The following is a 19,365-nucleotide window of genomic DNA, read 5'->3' as shown; positions in this document are numbered from 1 at the left end:
TTCTAGTGCAAAATCTGCATTTTTATTAAAGACATATTTTGGAAGGCCCATTCAAAAATACATTGTGCTCAGTAAAAATTAACCATTTCCATGCTGATAATTAAGGTTACCACAGGATTTTTTTTTCTCTTTTAGAATATTTACAGCGACAATAGAAATTTTACAGAAGTAAAGAATGGAATACATGCTCAAAAAAAATTTGGTAAGGTGTACCAACAACATGATACAAAGGGTTGTATACAAACACTTTACAAATGGTTTATTAACTTGCATGAAGTCATCCTTAAATATTCAACACATTTTAAAATCAATTTGTATTCCAGGATTAAAAAGGCTAACACCACAACATATCCCTTCCACAACAGAAAGCATGGTAGATTTAAAAGTTTGTGCGCTTTAGATTTCTAATAGCTGTTAAAAAACATCAGGGAATCTTATCCATAAATTTATAAGTTTTGAAAGCTGCCTCCCCAGCCTGCTAATCTGTACTGGCAGATGTTAAAAAAACCCCAAAATTCCTAAATTTTTTTTTTTTCTTTCTTCCAAATGTCACAAATTTAAAATTAACCATTCCACAGTGCAGTCCTGGAATTCCTTATCAGATTAACCAGATTTTAAAATGCCTGCATAGAATTTCCAACAAAATTATGGTTTCTGGGAAGATTTTAGCTTATTGGTCCATATAACCCAAATATAAAGTTACTTCTTTCAATTAGTCATATCCTTCAGTAGTATGAGTTTAAGATGTGCACTAGCAAAAAAAAAAAAAAAAAAAAAGAAAAAAAAAAAGGAAGGTCAAGACAGTTCCCTATGCTTAAAGTTTTGCCTTGTAGCTTGTAACTAAAGAGTTAAAAGCTCTGCCACTGGATTTACATGTCAGGAGTTACACCAAGAGGTTCATATTCTATAGGAAAATTGAACAGCGGCTTCCACCTTATGCTATGAACATGCTTTATCTTTATGCTAATGGAAAGCTCTACAACAGCAGCTACTTCACAACGCATTTCTACGCCTGTACAGCTGAGATGCCACCTTGCATTTCTCAGAACGGATCCAGAGAAACAATGCCCTGTGAAAACAGAGACCTGCTGGAACGAAAAGCCTGGTAGGCAGTGTGTTTTGGTAGGGGCAGAATGAGGTAAGGTATCTCACCCAGATGAAATGGAAAACTAAAATGAAGGAAATCCTGAGCAAGTCTAAGGATAGCTGTTTGAGTAAAACAGCAAATAGGGTGGAGTAGTAGATAAGGCCTCTAACTCCCTGAAAATCTGCACTAGAGAAACAACAAAGAACAAGGCAACTGCAATATTTGAGAACCACGAGGGGAAGGCCAAGGGAAGACTGCAAAGCAGTGCAAAGGATGGCACTGGGATTCTAGAGAAAGAGCTCAGATGGCTTGGAGGTTTCAGAAGTATTTCAGATGAAGGCCCAACAATATTTTATTACATGGTTGCTAACAGTACCTAGAGGAAGAATCTTTTTAGATGTCTCTTCAAAATTTGGAGTCAATAATAAGCTCAGAATAAACAAACCCTACCACAACCACATTCTGCAAGAGAGAGGAGGTAGATTGACTTGCAGAGAAGACAAGAGATGTGTAGTCATTCATAGGCTAAGACACAAATTCCATGTTCAGGCTCTTGGGCCATGTTTCAAGAGTCACTTTTGCCCAGCTGCATATTTTGCTATGTTCTCAAAGAGCCTGAGAAACAATCTGATTTGGTGGAATGAAAGCATCCAAAAATAGTGGGGCCAGTCCTCTCACACTTTGCATGCATCTTCCACTGAGTTGTCAAACCCCAGCTTTTGTACCAAACAATTGGCACACACAAGGTCACAAATCTGTATTCAAGCAGAACAAGTAAAACTGAGACCTAATCCATCAGATTTACCTATGCTTTCTCATGTGGTAGTTGTTAAGACACTCCACTGAGAGAACAGATGACCTAATACAGCTTTTTTCTTACAATTGAAAGAGGATCTCCTATAAAATCTGCTTTGCTATTTTTAATGAAATGTGCTTCGTGACTGCGAAATGAGGAATCTTCTGTTTCAGTACAACATTCAGTACAGCACAAGCCTTCACTTGCCTGATGAGCCTGAGCACTGATACACTGCTGCTGCTTGACCATTTGAAAAAGGTGCCAATACCTAGAACTTCCAAGTTTTGTTATATTGAAAGGGTTTACTCAAATCACCCCACTTTAAAAAAAGGCCAGAAGTTAAATGGCTTTTTTCCTCATTCATTACAAACCCAGTTAATGAATGGTTAATACCATGATACCAACAGAAAGAGCTGTGTAGGGAAAGGCACCTGTTCTTAAATAGTGTCCCGATTTGAAGGTTATTCAAAAATGTTTACATAGGGCACATCACCTTTCCAGCCACCTTCTGTGGCACTCTTATTTCAAATGGTGGGCCTACTAACATGAACAACAGCCTAAATGCATGGTTTGTGATACTACCCCATTAATAGATGTAGTATGTGTGCTGCAGTGTATCATATATGGCTATCCTTTTCACACGCTTTGTGTGACTGGGATGCAAATATTCTCTCAGCTCTACTCTGACAGTGATCAACACATACAGATTTCATTACATGAAAAGTATTTTGAAGCATGTCTCACTATCAAATCATTACAAGACAACAAAAAAAAAAGAAACATGAATAAAACCCTCAATATTTCTAGAGCACAGCTCCTCTTTAAAATGGCTAGGATTTGCCTTAGCTACCTAAATCACAACAGCGCTTTCAGAGCTGTATGATCTGTATTCCCATAGGCTCCCTGTGTTCTTATAGGGAGGTCTACAGAATTGTTGAGAATACATAACTTTTTCTGGGTGAACCTAGGAGTCTAGTCAGCTAACACCTCATCAGATTTTGAAGAAAAAAAGAAGAGGTTGGTATGCAGCTTTTTAAACAAGTAAGGTTCATCTCGTAAGAAATCTAACTGCAATGACAAGGAAGGGGAAGAGCCTACCACAGGCCACTGCTTCCTGAAGAGTCTCTCCAGCCTTGGTCTCAGAAACAAGTTGGTGTGGCAGAGAGAAAGGTGACAAGCCAAGTGACAACCTGAGGATGCCTCATGCACTTGGAAGTTTGAAGCCTGCTTTAATATTGGTCTAAAAGAACAAGTGGTGTTTGGGGAATATTTTAGGAGACAAATCTGGGATCATTGACTTCCTGCCAAGAACTCTGCCCAGCTCTCTCCTGGCAACGTCTCAGAGGAGCAATGAAGCTCAGACTGCAATAAACGGAGCAAAATGCAGTAAATGGACAAAGGGACTGCTCTCTATGCCCAGGTCTATTGAAAACAGATGTTCTAGGTTAACACATTTACATTGCAGTTTAAAATGACAGCTTAGACACATACAATTTCATTCAGGATGACTTTAAGGTGCTTTTTTTTCAGTTAAAAAGAGCTCAAGAGCTATAACTAAAACATATAGACAAGTTTAGGCAGCTTGAGTTCTGCAAAATGACTACAATTCATTTCTGAAACATAGTTTCCTTTTTATTCACATCATCAGTGATGCCATAAGGCAAAAGGATTGCCAAATAATAAAATACAGTTTAACTAGGATCCTTTATACTAAATAAATCTATAGAGCATGTAATACAGGACTCACAGACCAGTGCAAAGGAAAGCTCACACTTACAAAATAGTTTGCTCTGTTATTCTCTTCCTCTTTATTAAGTCAGAAAATCTCAGTCACTATAATAAGACTCCTTTGAAAATCTTGACAAAATTACATTAGCCATATTCTACATATTGGGAAGCTAGACTAAGTTAAAAATACAGAATTCATCCCAGCACCAGCTGGCCAAGCTACTGTAACTTCTTTCCAACAGAAGAAAGTACTACATACAAACAACACAATTTAGTATTCAACTGAAAGCTACTACAGTTTGTTGAACTCAAAAGGAAAATGCAGTATGAAGTAGAAACAAGTTTCTGTAAATATGGGCCACCAAATACTCAAACATTCCTTGGGTCACCTTTGAAGATTTGCTAACTACTTTAAACAGCTATATGTACAGTCAGGGACCACCCCGATTTAACTTAATGGGTACGGAGAAAAAAAAATCCTTTAGAAACATTTTTCACTGCTAGAAATCCTAACAACCACATGTAGCCCACTATCATCAATCCCAGCATGAAGATCTTACCAGCAAGCTAAAAATCTTGCAGAGGCAAAAGGATACATATCCATGAAGCACAGAAGAGTCTAGACTGAACATTCCCTGTGAGACTGAATGCAGAATCATTAAGGCTGGAATAAACCTTTAGGATCATCCAGTCCAACCATCAACCACCCCAGTCCCTCCTAAATCATATCCCCAGGTGCCACATTCAGAAGCCTCTCAAAGACTTCCAGAGTCAGTGTCTGCACCACAGTCCTGAACAACTTACTCCAATGCCTGAACATTCTTTCAGTGATCTTTTTTCCCTAATATCTAATTTGAACCTCTCCTGGCACAACAGAAGGTCATTTCCTCTCATCCTTTCACTTGAGACATGGGAGAAGAGGCTGATCCCCACCTGGCTACACTTTCCTTTCAGGTGGTTGTATAGAGCAGTGGGGTCCCTCTGAGACTCCTTTCTCCAGACTAAACACCCTCACCTCCCTCAGTCACTCCTGTAAGACTTGTGCTCCAGGCCCTTCACCAGCTCTGTTGCCATAGAAGAGACATTCAAACCCCACTGCTTAGAGCCCCCCTCTCTCAGGCAGTGCTTTTGTGAGGGATTTCAGTGGCATCAGCCCATTTCAAAATAGGGCTAAAAGGGCTCATGTGACCAAGCAATGACTAACAGAGACTGCTAAAATAAGCTGCTAAACTCTGACAGTGACGACAAGTAAATATCACAATATCTTTCCTGGATGCCCACTGAACTTAGAAAAAACTGAATATCCTTTCATGTCTACTGCATTTATATATGCTATATATATGATATATCAATACAGTATATATATCATATATAGAGAGATATTATATATCATATCTAGCTATAGAAAAATCACATGCACATTTCTTGCAGGCAATTGACAAAGGAAGAATTGCTGTTTTTTAATTTTTCAAATTTAGTAGACTTATTTTTTAGTCCTGGACAAAACTGATATAACATCCTTCCACACTGTTCTTTCTGACAATCATTTTTATAGTAGTGGTGCCAAATTTGCTGTTGTTAGAACTTTGGTATGACTCAAGAGGTACTGAACAGCATGTCCAGTTTGCATTGTTATCCAAGATGGAAGTTCAGCTTTTACTGCCTGGCTGCTTCTGTTAACTACATCTATGGCTAAATCATTCAATTTACATTCAGGTTAATCTCTTTTTGAAAAAAAAAAAAAAAAACCAAAAAACCAGTGTATTTGCAAGTACAGGTGTCTTAGAAAACAAAGTATGCTGCAGAGTAATGAGGGAGTAGAACTAATGTGTTTAAAAAGGAAAGATTGTATTGTTCTGACACTACAGGCCTGGCTCTCCTCTTATTGCACAAAGTTTAGACTAGCATAACTCTTCTGACTCCTACCGGCTCACCTTTGATTTACTTTACTGGTAGCAACAGAGGAATCAGAGTGTGTATTTGCTACACTTGACATTCACCAAGGTAAAGGCAGTTTTAACTACATTGTACAGGAGACTGGAGCCCAAGATCTAGTATTTTGCTGAGACTGGTAGCTGAACTGGGTATGGGAATATTTGGATAGTAAGACCTAAGGAGAAGTCAAGTTGCATGGCAACCTTCTCCCTCAATATCCAAATATCAGATTTGTAGCTTTAAATACATCCTGAAATATAATAAAAAGTGCAAGAGTAGTTTAAATTCTAATACAGTGTTTATCTTATTTGTTAATAGATTGCTAGAGATGTAAAATACACATATGCATAAAAGCTTATACCATGATCTGCAGTGCCATGCTATGCTTAAGTGTAGAAGTTTTGCATTTCACTTGCAATTCATGCTGTGTTTCTTTGGTTTTCACCCCTGCTATTAAGTGGAAGAGCACCTGCTTTCGCTTGTAGTAATGGGGCACTTTATCTCTTTAGAAGAAACAAAAATTTGGTACTGGGGCTCTGTGCTCTTGATGCAGATGCAGAAATCCCATTAATATTACTAGGAAAGCTAAGGACAGGGGAGAACACATTTAGATTACTGTACAGTTCTTCAGTCTCTTACATTTAGCCAGTACTTCCAACAAAATATCCCATAATAAAGCTTGGACTCGAATGTTGTCTTTTGTTTTGTTACCAATAATGCCTATAATACTGGGCTCTCCTAGCCAAGCAAGATTCATACTGTTACAGTCACATTTATATCCACATTCAGCTTCCTTTTATTAGAAGTATAATACTGCACTTTATATCACAAATGTATAAAAAATATGGCAGATAGTGTCATAACAATACTTTTCTTTTAAATGAGTATATTTAAAAAACAGACAGTTATTTTCCATTTATATATATATTTATATATAGAATAAAATACTCCTGATGCAATATATAAATGTTACTGTTAGTTTTTTATAGAAACTACTGTAGCTGTTGCACTGCTTCACAATGTTTCAAACAGCTCAAAATAACTTTACATTATAACATAAAAGATATGATTATAACAGTACGATATTAGGTCATCATAAATAAATATTACAAATCCTATCAAATATGGAAGTTTAAAAAACAAATTTTAGACGTACAATTTAACTTTAAACCCTTAACAGGGATACACTTTTATCACATAAACCCCACTGTTTTAACTAGGCAGCAAAAAATGTAGTAAGGGCATAGGCCTAGACAATGTTTTCACCCTTTTAAGTGCCAATACATACCAGAAGTCTCCCAACTTTCAGACAGAGATGTGCACTGAGCTGGAATGTAAATGAGAGAAAATGACAATGCATTTTTCTCCCTGATCAGCACACTCTGCCTGGCGTCCAGTGACATTTCTGCTGACCGGTAATTCATAGTTCCACTCGTGTTCCTGTATAATCCCTGACTCTCTCGTGGTGCTGAACAGCATAGCTCCACATGTACATATTGCACACCTTTAAAAAGCTGAAAATGCAGTCTTACCATCACCAGAACACCACCGCTCCCCTACGCTGATCTCCACCCACACTGGTCTATTTGCTGGAGCGCCATTACAAGGCTGTCTCTTTGAGATCGTTCAGATTTGGCATTCGCGACCGGTTTGTTCGGCTGTAGGTGTGCCCGTTCTGGCCGCTCTTGGAAGGCAGCTGGTCCGAGTAGGGGGGCCCGTCGCTCACGCTCCTGCTGACGGGGGACACGTGCCAGGTGGGCTCCAGCTGGCTCGGGAGCTGCAGCGTTGGCCGGCTCTTCTGCGGCTCTGGCCGCACGTTGCTGCTGCCGCTGCTGGAGCTTTGACTCATGGCATGGATTCGCACTTCAGGAAAAGAAGCTTTGGCTGGCTGGCTGGGTAAGGGCTGGAAGCGGGGCTCAGCAGCGACAGGATGGTTTGAAGAGAGGTGTAAGAGCTTCCGGAGAGATTTTAACGGCTGGCTCTGAAAGGCACGCAGAAAAGCTCCACCATATCAGACCTCCCATAAAAAACCTGTCCTATCCTTAACTGAACATCTTTAACTTTACAGGACTTTGTCCCTTTTAGTTCGTATTTGCTTGATATGTTTCATTGTAAGCTATAACTACACACTTGAGAAAATGTCTTCTCATCACAGTCCAATCTATTAGCTACTTGAAAACATGGAGCTTTTTTTCCCACAGAAAAAAATTGCTCCCGTCAATTATTTTATCCTTGCTTCCTTTGAAAATGCAGGCATAGACAATTGCATTACCTGTCCGTCTGTCTGCTATTAACTTAAGAACCTCAGCCCCATTTTATGAGGAACAGATTTCAGAAGTACAAATTCTTAAAAATGTTGTGAACATAAATTAGGGGTTGGAGTGAGTTTTGAGTAACCATCTGCACTGAAACAAGGCCTGGCAAAACTCAGAAGTTACATATTTTGTTTGCTAGCAGCTGGGTGATAGGCAGCTCTAGTCTCCTGCAGCTTCTTTCACTGATGAGCAGGTTGAAGGTGAATGGTGATACAGGGTTACTGAAAATGGGCAGCAAGAAGAGCCTGGGGAAGCCTGAATTCACGAAGTGGAATGAAAGCAGTCTTGTTAAATTCCACAGCTCACAGAGAAATTTGTTTCTTCTAACACTGCAGCTGCAACAAGCCCTCTTTTTCAGTTTCCAATGTGACAACAATGGAGCATGGCACTGACGCTCCCTCCCAAGCACTGCCCACTGAGCTGGTTTTAGAACTGGAAAAAATAAAGTTATACTGGTGCAGTGCTGTGCTCCAAAAATGTAGCCTGCTGAAACTGCAGGCTGTGCCAGCCACACTGTAACATGGTCTGGAAGCTTTGGTGACCACATCAAATATCAAACTGCTGAGCAGCAGCCAACCCTCAAGATTCACCATTCCTTACAGAGCTGACTTGAGGGCTTTTGTACAGCACTGCATCACTACCACAGACGTGCACTGAAACACTGCTTGCCTATAATACAAAAACATAACCAATATTTCAAAGGGCTCAAAGACTGACACAAGACATTTAGTCTCTCTTTTCCTTGTCATTCATGGCCACATTTAAAAAAAATTATGCAAGACTGCAGGTACATCCAGTGAGCAAGGAATTAGAAAGTTGGGAAACAATGTCAAATGCAATTCTTCTATTCAGCAGAGAAAAAGCTGTCAAGATACATCACTGATATTAATATATAGGGAATTGATAATGCCACTTACATGAGGCTGGATTTCTGTCATCTTCTCAGGATGCCAATCCTTCTGCCTGCTGCTCTGGTGATTGGAAGAATGAATGGCTTTCTGTAATGCCAAGAGGTCCTGACCTTCAGTATTAGGCATCTGCAACAAAATATTAAATACTGGTTTCCTAGTATTTTCTTAAGAATAGCTGTAAATAATTTCCCACAGTTAATTACAGAACACAAGTGAAGCCCATTACTGCAGCAGAATTGCAATGACCTCTCAATAATTCTCCCCAAAGTAAGAGCAAGTGGCTGTGGACATCATGCAGATTTGTTCTACCCTTAGCCCTTAGAGCATTCACATGCTGTTAGTGTTATTTGCTGTAAGAAAGAGCAGTTAAACAAGGCCTCAAAAATAAAATTGAAAACAAAATATTGTTGAGTCTCATCTTTATTTAATAAGCATTCCATACTGCAGTTAAGACCATGGATCAGTTCTATAAATTTGCTCCAGAGTGAAGCAGACCAAAATCCCTCTAAACTGATCTCTTGATTGACAGCTCAAAACCAAGAGCTTTCTCTAGTCCCATCTTGCTTCTCCTCCATAAATATCCCAAACTAAAGCATAAATTAAGAAACAGCTGAAACTTTATGGCAGAAAGATAATTTAAAACTTACATGTAGCTTTTTATCTCATTTCAATAATTCTGAGTAAAAAGAGGACAGTCAAAATAGAATCTATTTTTAATGCAAGCTGTCTTTTATCATGAACAATCAGGACAAACAAAAATACAACAAACACATGAGCTAAATTCTCTCCAGATAATCCATTGCTAGTATTTTATTTATTTAAATTTATATATAGAGGAGTAGTTTTTATAAAAATATGTATTTACTATATAGTTATAAACCAAACCAGGTTGATTTATTTCCTCAATGAAACATAATAAGACAGTTTAATTTTAAACATAGAGAATTTCACAACTATTTCCCATCCTAAGTCTTACTCAAAAGGCTCATTCTCTCTGGAACTGTGTATGTTACATTTTCACTATATCAAAGACTATTAAAAATTTTCTTAGGCATAGTCTGTTTCAACAAAACTGCCAATTTTACTTAAATTTATTGAACTGGCCCAAGATACTTAACTGGCATGAAGAGGAAGGGATACCATGAAAATAAACCACATGCTGCTGTAGTCAGTAAAACAAATTTACTGGAGCATTTTACAGTGTTACTGTACTTAAAAAATAATACCATTGGTAGAGTGACTACAGGAAGTTTTTTCAAAGAAGAACTATGCTTTAAATTATTCTTTGAATTAAAAAGAGGAAAGAGGGATTTCTTGATGCTTGGATTCTCGCCGTTGGTTGAGTCTGTCTGCAATATAAGACACAAAAACTAAATGCATAATATTTCAATTAAAGATATGTTCATTAGGAATATAGAATGTTTTTATTTCAAAGGCTTTTGGAAATAACTGGTAGCTCTTGTTGACTTTACTAAGCTTTGAATTAAATCCTGTAACTCTGGCAATCATTTGTATTTCTGATAATGACCTAAAGCAGTATGACATTTTTATTATTTTTTATATAAAGAAAATATTAAAGATACAATAACAGAAGTTGGTTTCAGAATGAGCAGTTGATAGTTACTCTAGGGAAAAAAAAAAGCCTTCTATTTTTAACTTGCAATAAGAGCTAAGGCTTCAAGATTAATTATTTCAGTTCTAACATAAATATACCATTAGCAACTTCACATACAGCTGCAAATACACTGGCTGCTTTATTGCAATTTATGGAGCACCACCAAAGAGCTTACCAGTAGATAAATGAGCAACAAACAGAACTATAAGGTACTAGAACTATAAATGGGTCTGTTTCTCCCCTGCTCAGGTGCAAACAAGCATAGGACATATATATTGTGCTTTGCATTTTCCTGTCCATCAGTAGAAATCTTTATTATGCAATAGAATTACTATATGACTAAAAACAATGTCAAGTGCACTACCAAAAGCATGGGCTGCTTTCAAACAGCTTTCTCATCTTTCAGATTCCATCCAAGTTAATGAAAATCAATAACTAGCATAGATTATGTTTAGGAATATTATGGTCAGAAGAATTTCTTGTTACAAATTCAGTAAATTATAAAGGAATAAAAGATTGCTAAGAGAAATGCTCACCTGAAACTGTTTTTTCCAAAACAGATAATTTCCTCAAAACCATAGCTTGAAATAAGTGCCAAAATCTGCAAAACTCAGGCTCCCCTGAAGATAGTGCCTACTGACACTGTGCACAACCCTCATGGATATCAAATTGTTTGGTGGCAGATGACATAAAACTGTGATTCTAACAATCCTCAAAACCTTTTGCTACATTACTAAAACACTTCAAACGATGAAAAGGAGAATGGATAAGAACAGCTCTGAAAAAAACAGTACTGTAAAGAATTCCCATAACAGGCAGTAACAATTGCTAACCCACGAGGTACTGCACCCTGAGAACTCTAGGGAGAATGATTCATGGGAACAACCTGCACGAAGTGTCAGGAATTGGGACCAATTCTGGGCTATTAGATATTTTGAGAATGATATAACTAAAATGTCTTCAATCCAATTTCAGGTATCTTTTACAACTCCTGTGATGATGATCACCAGCAAAATGAGACTTGCCAAAGGATATCAGAAGTAAATAACAGCTAGCTATTATGTACTTCCTAGCTCTGTGACAGTCCCCAGGTCTAGTTTGGTATTTCTTGCTGAAAGTCTGTGTTTGAGTAAATAACTGGAATTTCATACCTATAGGACTCTACATGAATTGTACGTCTCAGAAAAAAAAACCTTGGGTAGTAACAAGCTGTCTATTAAGACTTTTAATAGGAATTCACAGAAAACATTATATGCGTAGTTGAAAAGTTAATATTACAGTGCTGTGAACAACTTTTAACACCGAATCTGATGCTGAATTAAAGGCCATAATTTTATTTTGTGCTGGAAGAGCCTAAAGACTGTCCCAGTGTTTAAGTAGATGTCTTCAACTAAGAGATTAATAAGAACAAAGACCAGTGTCTGAGCCAGACACTTGTACACACATCAGTGGTACAGTCTATGCTTAGATACTGTTCTGGTAATCAGCTGTAAATAGAAATGAAAGGAGGTTTTTCCAGCTCTGGTTTGATCCAAAACTCAAGTAGATCTCAGCAAGTTGCTAGCTGAGGATGAAAGAGTTGTATCACTATATTATTTCACTAATTTATTCATCTTTCTGGGAGATACCACATCTAAGTAGCACACACAGTGTTTTCCTTTCTCTCTCTCTCCATTCCTTTCTACCCCTCTTAAGAGTGAGAAGAAACAGGAGTAAGGATTTTACATAAATCTGCCTTAGCTTGTAATCAATGATGGTTTTGGTAGCGATAGATCAAGGAACTTTTGATTTAGGTGTTTTGTAAAATGCCAGATTTTTAGAGGCAACACAATCCAGTATGTATTTCTTTCACACAGTACAATGTGGAGGTAATCAATACACCATCCATCAGCTGAGCTATTGGAGTGTTGTCTGCCACATGTCTGCATGGCTGGAATCAGAGTACAGTACAGAAATGCAAATTTATTTTTTTTTTCTCTCCCTTGAAAATGCATCACTGGAACCAATAGCCTTAGGTGTTATCCTTAGATGGACATTTTGGTATCAAGCAGTCCCAGAGCTACAATCTAGGCATTTAATTCAGTTGTTTAATACAAATGACCATAGTTGAGCTGCATATAGGTATGAGGGTGAACAAGTTCAGAAAGAGAGGTAGATGCCATTGCTGTAAATCCCACCCAGCAGGAAAGTGAGGTGCATTGCTGAGTTCTAATTAATATACACAGGCACATGCTCCACACAGTTCAAAGCAATTTTAAAAAACCCAAAACAAAAAGCCTGATAATCAGTCCTCTCTTCCCAATTTTTAACAGAGAAGCCCTCCACCAACTCTGTCCTACCACCTAACTCCTTGACAGTATGACAGTAAGTATTTTCATTAAGTCACTCCCCTTTGCCAGAAGTAAGCATGATTTACTCAGTTCTGAGAATCTTCAAAACTGTAACGGCCTTTACACTTACAGGAACATTATAGTTTTAAATGTTTTACTGTTTCCAGAGCTGTCATTTAAGAATGAGATTATGTTTAGGTTACTTAAGTTCTTAGGGATATCTTTATTATAAAAATTTGCGAAATGTTAGTATATCACTACTGTCTGATAAAAGTCCTTTCTCCCTCCCCCAAAAATTATGGAAATGTAAAAACATATGAGACACTGAAGACTTATACTGAATAACAAAAGCCATAATCCATTCCCTTAACAAAACATAAAAACACTTAAGAATGGTTAGGACACATCATCCTTATTCCAGTCATGGAATGCAGCAAGAAGATAGAGGCTGTTACCAAGACACTTCCATGAAAAAGAGTGGAAAGAATTCTGATTTGTTACAGTCTCATTTTCTCTGTATGGATGCCTGAAACTACTCAAACTCTGGGGACATGCAACAATGAAGTTACTATTCTTGCAATGGTATAATCATATCCTGAAAAAGAATTTCTTGCAACATCATCTTAAATCTTGCATCAAAACTGGCTCTCAAAGTGTCTGAATGAAAACAGAGGTGTAAGTTTGGATTTTGTAAGAATTAGTAAGTGAAGAAATATTTGAAAAGGCATAAAAATCAACCCTGAAAAGGAGAAGAATTTGATTTTCATATAGTGAAGAGAGAAAATAAAAGAAGTGTATACACATATAATCACAAATAATACAAAGGTACTGTACTAATCTAGCATATTAAAATGGTATGATTCAAAATGAATAAAATAATTATTCTACTAGAAATGCTGCATACTTACATTTTGAGATTTCTTCTTTTTCTTTTTTATTGCCCTGAAAAAACCTTGCTTTTCTTTCTCCTTGAGCTGTTCTGAGTGACTGTTAAGGTTTTCAGGACTTTTCCTAAATATGAAATAAGGTATTGTAAGAGAAATTTTATTATAGTATTACCTTGCAAATTCTGTGAAATACTGAGATCTGATGCCAAAGAATGTAAATTATTGATTAAAGTAAAAAGATACTTAAAGTTCTAGCATTCATTGGTTCCAGGGTTACTACACAAATACCAGATAGACTTATTACAAGGGATAGTAGGTACACAGTGTTAGGGTAAAATTATTAGTTTAAACCAATGAATAGTTATAGGGAAAAGGAAAGCATGCATGTGTTCTTTTAAGCCAGAATTTAATACTCAAATCAAAATATCACACACAAGGTCTTTTAGAAAAATGGAAAGCATATCTGAGAGAACATACAAATGGCGATGAGCTATCAAAGCACAGGTCCAGTTTGTCCATTGCTTGCCGGAGAAGCTGGAGTTGCAAATCTGGCCAGAGAGAACCACTTTCAACTGCACTTCCTGACCCTTGCTGACATGATTCCAAATCTATCAGCAGGGAAGCTGGGGATCTACCGTTGTCCATGTCAACTTAAAACCTTCAGTTAGTTTGTTATGCATGACACAGTGCTGGCAAAAGGAGGTGACCCAAAAATGGAGAAGGTGACTTGCCTGAAGACTGAATTTCTGCCTTTAACTCTTAATTAACACACCTGAAGCAACTACAGCTGATAAATAACATGTTACTTTCAATATACACAGTATATCATGTATGTGAAGTACTTATACAAGGTTAAAAGATGGCTTACAAGGACAGTGGTGAGACATAACTGAATGCAGTTCTAGTGCCATTTAAAATAGCTTGAAAATTGAAATTGGTGCAGGAAAGCATCACAGAAATATTTCCAGAGATTTCAATCTCTTTAGTGTGTTAAAAAACACACCCAAACCAACTCAAATATTTAGTTTCCTTGATCATGATGCACAACTACTTGTCCAGAAAGAAATTACAGAATACTAGAAAAATCTTTGAACTAGCAGGCAAAGATATTTGCAAGAACAAGTAGGTGGATGATGTAGCCTAAGAAGTCATATTAAAAACAAGGCACCGATTTTCCCAATAACATCATTAACTGCCTGCCAGAACAAACTCCTTAGTGAAGTGGATTACCCATCTTTGACATTTCAAATCATGACCCAATACTCATCTGGGAGAAACACAGCCAACAGACCTGCCTCTGGGCCTGGACCCCAGAGGATGGACAACATTTAATAGCAACTAACATACAGAAAGTCATATGGGGTCATTTAATAGTCCCTCACACTGAAATTTAATGAAAAGAAAAAAGAAATTATTCCACTGTCTTGATGCAAAACCTAAGGCAAAGCCATTGTTTTGAGGGCTCTGTATGACAAACAGGAGCAGCTTTTCTTAGAGTGACTGTAATGTAGCAACATTTAACTGTCTGATATAGTTGTCACTGGCTTCTAATTCTGGCTTTAAATGCTATGCTATCAGCTGGTGATTCAGCTGCTACTACATGTCAGGCTGACTTTTTTTCCCAAATAAATGTGAAAAACATAATTGAGGTAGAAATCACTGGAGTTGTCCTCTTTATTGATAAAACCATCATCATTCTGATAGGTGGTATCAGTTCTTCAATTTCTCCACAAAACCACCCCAAGCTTCAAATGTTACCTGGCTCTAAGTATAAATGTATGCAGTGCTTAAATTCTCTAATAAAGTGCAACTGTTCTTTAAGAGAATGGTCTTAACAAAAAGATCCATAGGCAGGAAGTATGGTAGAAATTTTCCCAATTTACGTTTTTGGGAAGTTATATCTAGATGCAGAAAATACATTCAGATGCATGACAATATATATTTAATGTGGATATGACAACACTACTACAGGGAAGAAACTCTAGTTTCATGTAATTATTATACTTGTAACAGATATTTTAAATATACTGGATTGCAATGGATTCCTGTTGTTGTCACGTCCCTGTATTTCGTACTACTGTAAGTAGTGTGACAGGTGTAAGGCATTATTATACAAGTCACTTAAAGCACCAAGGAGAAGCCAAAGAGTAAAGACTACTGATAGCTTTAGGTTCAATGAATTCAGGAGTCTCACATAACACAAACAGAACACCTGCTGAATTATTTACTAAATGATTTTTACTTGATTTGTTAGAAAAGTTGGAGGAAAGCTACACCTAAGTATCCTGCTGGTACTCAGAAAACCATGTAAATGAGGCTAAGAATCTTCTGAGCCTTTCCCCAAAGGAGCTCCTGTGCATCCATAGCTGCAAGCATATCCCAAACCATAGCCCCAGTGCAAATTATCAACCTGATGAATTGTTGTCCACTGAGGAACCAGTGTCAGATCATAAGCAAGACCCCAGGAGGTTACTTTACACTATAGTTTAAAATTTTTCAATGTCTTGCTATAGCTTTTATATTACAAAGTCTATTCCAAAATGGAGATGCTGTATTTTAAAAGGTGAAGTTAATCTTCAGAGTGAAGCTTGGAACAATTTTCGCCATACTTTTAGACAGAGATTCACTCAAGTGTGACTCTTTTCTTTGGTCCAGGGAACCTGGATGAGAAAACTGCTCTCCACAGCAGTTGAGCAGGGAGGAGAGAAATGAAATTCTGCACCATCATTTCCTCTTTATGGCTACAGTGACCAGAGAGAATTGGAAAATAAGGGGCTGAGAACTGCTCATTTTCAATTCCTGCTTACCCAAAAGCCAGTGGTTTTATACTGAATGGTTTATGTCATTAACTCCTATGACTCATATTGCAGTACAGTTGTCTGAAAAAGCATTGACCTTGAAAAGCAACTGCTTCAAAACACATGCTCATTATGTGAAGAGAGTGAACATATATAGCATTATAGCAGGAAGCTTCAACACCAGGATTTTGTACTGGGTAAAAATAGAGCAGAACATTTTGATCGATGATGAAACACTGGGATAATTTAGGCATCCCAAAAGATGATTTTCAGATAATAGACAGTATAGGAAAAAATTAGGATTATCAAAAAAATCTGTAGAGTCACACCACACTAAATTCTTACAACATACTGCAAGTATTTTGGTATTTTGCATAAAGCTTCAGCTCTTGAAAGCAAACAGTTCCACCAGAATATTTTTTGTGCTGTCTGTTTTAGTAGCAAGCAGGAGTAGCCCTAGAGAAGAGCCTGCACTCAGAGAGCTCATTCTCAAGCAGAAACCAAAGGCAAAATGTGCTGTGCTTTGTTATTTTATCTTTGTGTACCTTTTGCATGTTTAGGACATATAATGTGGAACACATTGGTTATTCTGGTCTGAAACACTTGGAAAAGGCATAAGTACAAACAGAAATTATGTGATTAACACTCTTATTTATTAACCCTGGTAGGAAAGGTATCCAGCTTCATGCAGGTGCAATAAGGTGTAGCAGCAAACATGCATGTGGCAAGCAAGCTGATGTGCTTTCACATTAACTAAAAAGAAAAATAGGAAGCATGTTGCATTCATGCTGCCATAGAGAGGTCTCTTGCAGACAGCTCTTTTTGGGAGGCAAATCCTCATGCTTGTTTTAGTTATTCTTCAGCAACCCTATTTTCAGCAGGCAGCCTGGCTTGGAATCCCTCAAGTACTAGTCCCTTTATTGATCCAATCACAATTACATGAGTAAGGTTTTTGTGTAATGAAGGAGTCACTGAAATAAAAGAACTTTTCTTTGAAGATAAATGACAAACACTAATTCTCCAAGTTACCTTTTAGTTCTAGTCAAAGCAAGACCCTTAAGGGGTATTTACACAGTTTAGCAAAGGCAAAAAAATGTCAGAAACTAATGAAACAACTCAAATAGAGAGCTCAAGATAAGAATCTCAATCCCACAAGCTGAAGCCCACAGCAAAACTGCATGGTCTAAAAGTCTGGCATTGAAAGCCTAAAATCAAAAGATCAAATCTGAACTCTGTTTGGAGCTGCAATTTTTTTATCCCATGGGAAAAAAAAAGATTTATTAATTGGAATAAACCCCAGATCTATTATCTCATATGCAGAATACCATTCAGAATTTGAAATTTCCTGATTTTTTTTTTTTTTTACAAATTCCATTAAAGAACTGGAAAGTATTTATAATGCAACAACAGTCATGCTGCACACACAGCTGAACATGCTCCAAAGTAATTTGCTCAGATGCTGGTAACCTTTTACTTTCAGGAATAGGAAGTGTGACTATAATGTTACACTGACACAGCAATATAAAAGTCAGTCATGTCCTGTTTACAAAACACTGCATTCTGGAACCTTGAAACTTGACAGTGGATAAAGTTTTAGGCCTTTTACTCTTGTAAGAATGAGATTTTTTTTCTTTTTTTTGAATGACAGAGATTTTGTGTGTGTTTATATATATTATATACATATAAAAATAGTAATATTATATGTATGACATATGCTAGAGAAGGTATGACAAGCTACTTGTCATAGCATGACTACATTTGTATGGACATAAAAGGTCTAAACAAAAATGCTTTCCAGAAGCCCCCAAGTATCTTGTAAGCAGTCAATGAAAACACTTCCAATGTGATGTGAGATACACTACTGCATGTTGGAATTAATTCTAAAGAGATATTTAGAGCTGTGACAGTGGTAAAGATAGTTCAAGCCAATGTTCTGGCACACTGGCAGAATACAATTAAATATCTTGCCTATAACTACTGATTTTGTCCAGTTCAGGACAAAGCTTGTATGAGTAGAAGAGAATAAAACATCTATTCTTGTATCAATAAAAAAATTGATCAAGTTCAAGGTCATTTACAGGAAATTAAACTCTAGCAAAGAAAATATTTTCTAGAAGAATAAAAAATTTGCCTTTTTTCATATCAAGTTGTCTGAAGTTCAGAAATGATCTAGTAATTTAAGAGTAAAATCTGATGACAAAAGTCAAGTTTATAATATCTTTATTTTAGAAGGCAGGACAGTGGGGACAGAGCAAAAAAATGCACACAAAGACAAGGGAACATCTGTGACAATTCAGTCTAGCAAACATTCACAGAATCTTTGACAGAAGAAAGGCAACACAGAGCAATAGTATGAGAAGCAATATTTTACAGTAGTGGCAAGTGGAATACATGTCACTCATAATTCGAGATGAATTGTCATGTACCAGTTAGGTATATCATTCAAACATCAAATATTTACTTCATCATAAAATTGATGTAAGCAGAATCACATTCCATTAGAGCTTTCAACATTTTCATAAGCATTTACACAACTTCCATACAGAAAATTAAGTAGAGGAACACAGACTCTTCACTACTCAGGAATAGGATTAAGCTGCATTTTTGGCACAGAACAATTTTGCAACATTAGACCATTGCCAGGACAACTTGAACAGAGTTAGCAGGTAGAGCTGGGCAGGAAACATTTCAGGAAAATAGGGAGTACGAAAACAAAAGAGAAAGATAAGCATATGCCAAAATAGCAGTAACTTGGTATTGCAGCTATTGCTATTTCTTCCATTTCATAAGAAGAAATGGTTATTCTTCTGTAGGTTCTTCTCTCAAAGGAGCTGTTCCACTTTGTGAAAATATTTGAGTAATCTGGAGCAAGGACTTAAATCTAACTGTCTCAAAGTTAATGAAGTGCCTTTTCCACAAGGCCATATTCAGCACCTCTGTGGTCTTTTCACTGTTTTAACAGG

General features: G+C 37.1%; 1 protein-coding gene across 5 annotated transcripts in view; it reads right to left on the bottom strand.

Moving 5' to 3' along the window:
- Positions 1 to 19,365, bottom strand: part of CDKL5 (cyclin dependent kinase like 5) — a 129,287-nt gene continuing 109,922 nt past the window's right edge. For 3 of the 5 annotated variants that reach the window (XM_077781624.2, XM_077781626.2, XM_077781625.2), the window contains exons 15-18: positions 13,626 to 13,728; positions 9,999 to 10,142; positions 8,779 to 8,898; positions 1 to 7,527 (exon numbers count right to left, since the gene is read on the bottom strand). In XM_077781624.2, the coding sequence (XP_077637750.1) occupies positions 7,147 to 7,527; positions 8,779 to 8,898; positions 9,999 to 10,142; positions 13,626 to 13,728 (748 nt within the window). In that variant the 3' untranslated portion in view covers positions 1 to 7,146. The remainder of the gene's footprint in view (positions 7,528 to 8,778; positions 8,899 to 9,998; positions 10,143 to 13,625; positions 13,729 to 19,365) is intronic. The other 2 variants (XM_077781627.2, XM_077781628.2) reach the window with 2 other exon arrangements.

Source organism: Lonchura striata, chromosome 1 (assembly GCF_050655825.1).
Source record: "Lonchura striata isolate lonStrDom1 chromosome 1, ASM5065582v1, whole genome shotgun sequence".
Taxonomy (NCBI): Eukaryota; Metazoa; Chordata; class Aves; order Passeriformes; family Estrildidae; genus Lonchura; species Lonchura striata.
The sequence above is the reverse complement of the archived record's forward strand: the minus strand, read 5'-3'. Positions and strand labels throughout refer to the sequence as shown.